General features: G+C 44.7%; 1 protein-coding gene across 3 annotated transcripts; it reads left to right on the top strand.

Moving 5' to 3' along the window:
* The first annotated feature begins 456 nt into the window (after window positions 1-456).
* Rps15a (ribosomal protein S15a) lies at window positions 457-6,374 on the top strand. Of its 3 annotated transcripts, none has more exons than XM_031388026.1 (5): window positions 457-521; window positions 1,439-1,576; window positions 1,808-1,887; window positions 5,437-5,522; window positions 6,245-6,374. In XM_031388026.1, exons 2-5 carry the CDS (start codon window positions 1,444-1,446, stop codon window positions 6,336-6,338), a joined length of 393 nt encoding a protein of 130 aa, XP_031243886.1. In that variant the 5' UTR covers window positions 457-521; window positions 1,439-1,443; the 3' UTR covers window positions 6,339-6,374. The 3 variants fall into 3 exon arrangements, with proteins under 3 accessions (XP_031243886.1, XP_031243887.1, XP_031243885.1); XM_031388027.1 differs by lacking the exon at window positions 457-521 and adding an exon at window positions 550-845; XM_031388025.1 differs by lacking the exon at window positions 457-521 and adding an exon at window positions 876-968.
* Window positions 6,375-6,701: the final 327 nt, after the last annotated feature.

Below are 6,701 nucleotides of genomic sequence, written 5' to 3'. Positions count from 1 at the left end.
AAAAAGAGGTTGAGTCAAGATTTTAATGACTCTGGTCTCCAAAAGCCAAATTCAAACGAAACCTATCAAAACAACAACAAAAGCCAAGTGTGGTGATGCACGCCTTTATCAGCACTAGTTGGCAGAGGGAGGTTAGAAGTCAGCCTGGGTTTCATAGTTCCAGCCCAGCCGTAGCTACCTAGTGAGTTTCACTGTCTCAAACAAAACTAAACGCAAGAACCCGCTATGGTATTAATGCCAAGACGCTAGAGGCTGAGGCAGGAGGACTGCCATGAGTTTCAGACTACTCTAAGCTACCTGCAGCACAAGACGCAGAGTTAAGATCCCGTTTCTAGTCTCAACCCCCCTCCCAGAGAAGGCCCCGCCCTTGCATTGATTGTCCTATAAGAAATCACTTACACGGTTTTGAAGGTTTTTTTTTTTTTGGGTGTGTGACCATGAAGTCTCGCGATAGCACTTCTGCTTCCCATAATTCCGTGCGCTTGCCCATCCCACTCTCTTTCTGCCATCTTTCCTCGCCGGTGAGTGAGTGTTTGTGAAGCTCCGTGTCCATCCATCTGATATCTGCGCCATCCCTTTACCCCATGTTCGGCTTCGGTGTCCCGGGGGCCCGTAGATCCCTGCCGGGGTCGTAGTCTCCGTCTGCCGGGGTCGGAGGCTATAGGTAGTACCTTAAGGGAGCCGGCCCACTGCAACAGGCCGGGCTCGGCCCGGTCCGGCGGGGACGGTGGCCGGCGTGGGCCCTTGCAGCTTCTCGTGCCTGCGGGCGTTCTGGAGTCCCGAGTGTCCCACGCGGCCGTAGCCAGGGTTGGCACGGGGAATTCGGCTCAGCCACTCACTACCAAGTTAGTGAACTAAGTCTTCGTTTACTCTAGGCGCGTAAAATATGCCTTGGCAGCGTCCCGAGGAGCCGTGGAAGTAGCCTATACGTGGTGGCCGTTCAATAGGCTGTTTGGGTTCCCTGTCATGTAATGCCTCTTCTCCTGGAAGGGTTTGTGTGTGTGTGTGTGTGTCTGTGTTAAGTGGTTACCTGTAAAGGAGTTAAGTCGGGTTAACCTCTTGACACTCTGCTAACTTTGAAAATTTTGGCAAGTGTTGCCAGGAACTTTTTCCCTAATGACAGTCCCTCCACATCCATTTTCATTTTGGCCAGCTGATAGGTCCCACCATTTCTAAGGTCATTTTCTGTGTAATGAGGTCCGGCTTGTGTGTCATTTTCTCTCCAGCTCTATGTGTGGAGGGTGGTATGAATAGGAGTATCTTGGAGGAATAGTTTCTGAAGAACAAGAGTGCTGAACAGTCGATAAATTGTAGTGACTTTCCTGGGTATTGGGAATGTTGCTTAGACCTAGGAAAAGCTAATGGGGGTAGGAAGTCAACTTTTCAGAGAGGCATGATTGAGTGTTGATGCACGCGAACTCTGACTTTTTTCCCCCAGTCACCATGGTGCGAATGAATGTTCTGGCGGATGCTCTTAAGAGCATCAACAACGCTGAGAAGAGAGGCAAACGCCAAGTCCTCATCAGGCCGTGTTCTAAAGTCATTGTTCGGTTCTTAACTGTGATGATGAAGCACGGTGAGTGTTGGTGTCTTGGGTTTTGACAGTGTTGCATCCTGGGAGGGAGGGAAAGCAGTAATTCTAAAAAAGAATGGGTATGTTGATGCTAACTCAAATTTTTATGTGATACAGATATTTCAGAATTCTAATGCAGAGAATCAGATGAGAGAAAAATCTAGTAGGCAAAAAAAGCAGTGTTGGGAGTATAAAGGTTTGGGTCTGGTTTGAAGCTAGTCACTTGTTTTATAGGCTACATTGGTGAATTCGAGATCATTGATGATCACAGGGCTGGGAAGATTGTTGTGAACCTCACAGGAAGGTTGAACAAGGTAAGAGAGACAACATCTTAATTCTCAAATTGCAGCTGTCTGCACCTTAGGATGACAGTATTGCTGTCATCCTTACTCCACTTCCTTGGCTAAGGCTATGCTTCTGGTTTTTTTTTGTTTTGTTTTGTTTTGTTTTGTTTTGTTTTGTTTTTCGAGACAGGGTTTCTCTGTAGCCCTGGCTGTCCTGGTACTCACTCTGTAGACCAGGCTGGCCTCGAACTCAGAAATCCGCCTGCCTCTGCCTCCCAAGTGCTGGGATTAAAGGTGTGCGCCACCACTGCCTGGCCTGCTTCTGTTTTAATATCCACATTTCACTTGTTATCTTAGGTTTACTTGCTCAAATTATTGGTTAGTTTTGTGCGGGATAGAACTAAACTCTGGTAACACTAGAAACTAACTTGATTGTTGACTACTGATTTCAATAACTTGAACTTTGGGTTACTGTGGCTCAATCTTAACACTGGTGGTGTATGGAGGTTGGCCTTTAACACTGAAATCTATACTTCTGTCAAATTGCTGGTGTGGTTTTTAATAGAACTGTTATATATGTTGAGTGGCTAAGAAGTAGGGTTCATGGGTATAGGTTGTGGCTGTCTGAAATCTAGGCTGCCTGTCAGTTTTAAATGTTGTCAGCATAGCCAAATACATTATTTGATATCTGTCCTTTTGACTCCATGGATTAAAAGCATGTCAAGCTAGTGATGGTGTGGCTGAGGCCGATAGCCTTCTGATCTGTAAGGAGCTTGAGGTCCTACCTGTATGACCCTTTCAGAGGGGTCGTGGCCTAAGACCATCAGAAACTGATCTTACATTACAGTTCATAACAGCAAAAGTACAGTTAGGAAGTAGCAGTGAAGTAATTTTATTGTTGGGGTTACTACCAACTTTGTTAACGGGTTGCAGCATTAGGCAGGTTGAGAGCCGCTGCTCTCCAGATCTGGGGTAAAGCGCCTGGTCGGTGGCAGTAGTTAAGTTGGTGAGGTTATTGCTGTTCTCACAAGTTTTTCAAAAAGTTGTTCTCAATATCCAGAACTTGTTTTTTCAATTTAAGTAATACCTACTGTATTAGAAGTTGGTACCAGGCAATGAGGTATTACTGTAATAAGCCTGACCGTGCTTTTTGAAAATAATGTGGATTTTGGGACTTTGGATTTGGAAGCAATGGAATGCTTTAAGTCGGGCTTAATGAGCTATCCTAGTAGGAATATGGAAGACTTTATTACTGAGAGTGATTTGAACTGTGCAGACCTGGCCCAAGAGGTTTTGGTGGAGAAGAACTTCAGTATGTGGCCTAGGGACTGTTTTTGTGGTATTTTGGTGAAGAACATAGCACCTTTTTTGCCCTTGTCTGAAGAGTCTGCAAGAGGCTAAGGTGAAGAGACTGAGATTAACTGCATTGACAACAGAAGTCTCGGGAATTTTGTTCTCTGGTTAAGTCTTATGAAGAGCATTTTAAACAAGCAAGGTTAGAGTGCTATAGAGGGCAGAGCTGGAGAAGAGATGCCATCAACCCTTTGGGGGAGTCCAGAAGATCATGTGTGGGTCCCAGACATTGAAACAAGAAGCTGTAACATTGAAGCTGCCTTGGAGACCCCAAGATTTTTGAGATGCCAGAACCATAGGCATTCCTGAGGAATGCTACTAACAGAGTGGAACCAGCTCAGGAAAAGAAGTTTGTTGCAGGCAACAAAGATGAAAGAGGAGTTGGAGATCTGAAAACTGCTTTGACATCAGAAATGGAGATGCAGAGTTTGGAGTTTTTGCCCAGCTGTTTTCCTGTCTTGATTTGGGGATTACAGTTAAGTGATAGGATGAATCTCAGAAGAGACTTTTAACATTGTTGAGACTGCTATAGGCTATGGTGACTTTAGAAGTTGGACTAAATGTATTCATTATGCTATGGCTAGATGTGGCCCACATAGAAAAGCCTATGGGAGCCAGGTAGTGGAATGTGATGGTTTGTATGTGCTTGGCCCAGGGAATGGCACTACTGGAGTTGTGGCCTTGGAGTAGGTATGTCATTGTGGGTGTGGGCTTAAGACCCTCACCCTAGCTGCCAGGAAGTCAGTCGTCCACTAGCTGTCTTCAGGTGAAGATGTTGAACTGTCAGCTCTGCCTGCACCATGCCTGCCTGGATGCTGCCATGGTCTAGCCTTGACAATAGTGAACTGAACCTGTAAGCCAGCCCCAATTAAATGTCCTTATAAGAGTTGGCTTGGTCCTGGTGTCTGTTCACAGCAGTAAAACCCTATTAAGACAACTGCTTCTGAGGCCTTTGAACATGGTGAAAAGTTGGCAAGGCTAGTTTTGAGCCATTTGTTTTGTTTTTAATTGTTCCAGTGAGAACACATCCCAGGTATGCTTTTAAAGTGGGAGAATATCTGTCCTGTTTTGGTTTTCTGTTTTTACAGGCCAGTTAGCCTGTAAGAGGTAGGAAAGCTGGTGCCGGTAGAGCAGCGTGTGGTCATCCTCTCTGAACTTCCCTATTGCCCTTAAGTAAGAGGGTTTACACTTGCTGGGGATGAGGTGTCTGAGTCTGTAGATACAGTTCCTGGCCTTTTGCAAGGGATGTGCTAGCTCCTTCTCTGGAGAGTTTCACAGTTGGAGTTAAAGGTCCGGTTGTAGTTCATGACAGCCAGCAGACAGGATATTGGAGCAGTGGAAGGATAGGATCAGAAGGGATGTACAGTCTGGAGGTTTTCGAAGACCTTTGCGAATTCTATATGGTTGTCCTGTATGGGAACCCTAGGTTCTTGGAGGGCGTAGTAATCTGAGGTGCATGGGGGCTATTGAGTATAAACAGTGGGAGCCCTTTCTGTGTCTTATGCTCTCTCTGTCCTACTTGATTCTGTGGCTGAAGTCTGATTAAAGTGGAGCTCTTTCTCTGGAGGATAGTGTCTCTGTATCAGAGATGGACAAGTTGTAAAAACATTGCTGTCTGCCTGCTGCCACCCTCCCTCAGGGTGGGAGTTGGGGACAGATCAGGCTGGGCACTTGTTACTTAGATGTACTATATTGCAGCTTTTGGTTTATAAGTTTATTGATGGGCAACACAACTTAAAGCTACTACTGAGCTGTAAACCTTCTTAAACTGTAGAAATGAAATTTTGGCAGTAATTTCACTTAGTCTCTGCTATATGAGATGATTTATTCTGGGCTAGTTCTCCAGGCACAATTGTGACTGTAAGTCATTTGGGCCTACTTGCTTGACATGGCTCTTGTAGGCAAGAGTGTTAGATGTACAGGCTTGCTTGAGTATAGATGTACATACATGTTGTGAGGGTGGTGTATGTATATACTTGATGTGACAGGATCATCTTTTGTAGCGCAGGCTGTCCTAGAACTCCTGTCTCAGCCTCTTGAGTACCAGGTTTCTAGGCATATGCTGCCACACCCTTGTTTAGTGTGTTGAATGTCATTTATAAAAAAGTTTTTATACAGAGTAGGTGCCTGTTAAATATGGACGATTGGTTTTGAATCAGTTGTGTTCATCAGGTAAGAAAGGCTTCTTTGGTAAAGAATTTGATCTTTGGTTCCTTTTATTTACAGTGTGGAGTTATAAGCCCTAGATTTGATGTTCAGCTCAAAGACCTAGAGAAATGGCAGAATAACCTGCTCCCGTCACGGCAGTTTGGGTGAGTTGGCTCCCTAGATACAATTAGAAGTTCGTGCTTTGAAAAGCTGGGCTTGAACTGAGGTTTCTTTGTTTTTGTAGCTGTCTTTTCCTAACGAGCTTGTCTTAAGTTCTTTAGTCCTTTCATCCATGTGGGTCTAGGGATGAACTTCAGATCTTCAAGCATGGCATCAGCACCTTTACTGATAAGCCATTTATATCACTGGCTCAGTTAATACATTTTGCTAATTGAGATAGCTTCTTGCTGATCGGGAACTTAAAGATTGCCTGTTTCTTCCTCCAAAGTGTTGTGTGCCAAAGGCCTGTGCCACCATGCCTCATTTTCTTTTAAGCTTTATATATTTATTATATATACCACGTTCTGCAGGCCAGAAGAGAGTACCAGGATCTCATTATAGATGTTGTGAGCCTCCATGTGGTTGCTGGAAATTGAATCCAGAACCTCTCTGCTCTTAGCCTAGGAGCCATTTCTCTAGCCCCTGATTTTTTTTTTTAAAGCTTAGTTCTCAGTGTTCTTGGAAGTCTGAGCAGTATGTAGCTGGAGTCTCTTTGGTTCCAGCATTCATTCCTTCGCATTGCCCTCTAGTCAGTCACCCACTGGCTAGGCAGTAACAGTCTCTGTGTCTTCCCAGGAAGGCAGGCTGAGCATTGTTAAGGGTGGTGGTGAGCAGAGTGAAGCATAGTTGGAATAGTTACTCACCAACATGTTTCTTTCCTCCATAGTTTCATTGTGCTGACAACCTCGGCTGGCATCATGGACCATGAAGAGGCAAGACGAAAACATACAGGAGGAAAAATCCTGGGGTTCTTTTTTTAAATGTAAAGCATAAATAAAAAGCCTTCATGGACTGTGCTCAGGGTTAGTCTTTTTGTATCTTTACAGCAGAGTAGCTGTTGTGCTAACTGGTGACTTTTCTGGTGATGCTCAGCTGTAAGATTTTATGTAGATACTGAAATAATGACCATTGTCTTCACTTTCGCCCCAAACTTGGGTTGTATGCCAGTAACATCTGCATAAGGTGGTTAATGATAGTGAGTGTAAAGTGAATCTGCTTTATTGCCAATGAGAAGCATGGGGCTTCTGCATGGATCTTTGCCTACAGCCCCCTCTCATCACCCAGACCTGGTAGATTTATGTTATCTCTCACATTGTTGACTCTTATCCTCTGCTCTGAAAAAA

This window comes from Mastomys coucha, unplaced genomic scaffold (assembly GCF_008632895.1).
Source record: "Mastomys coucha isolate ucsf_1 unplaced genomic scaffold, UCSF_Mcou_1 pScaffold21, whole genome shotgun sequence".
NCBI lineage: Eukaryota > Metazoa > Chordata > Mammalia > Rodentia > Muridae > Mastomys > Mastomys coucha.
Note: the sequence above shows the minus strand (reverse complement) of the source record. Positions and strands in the feature narration are given on the sequence as shown.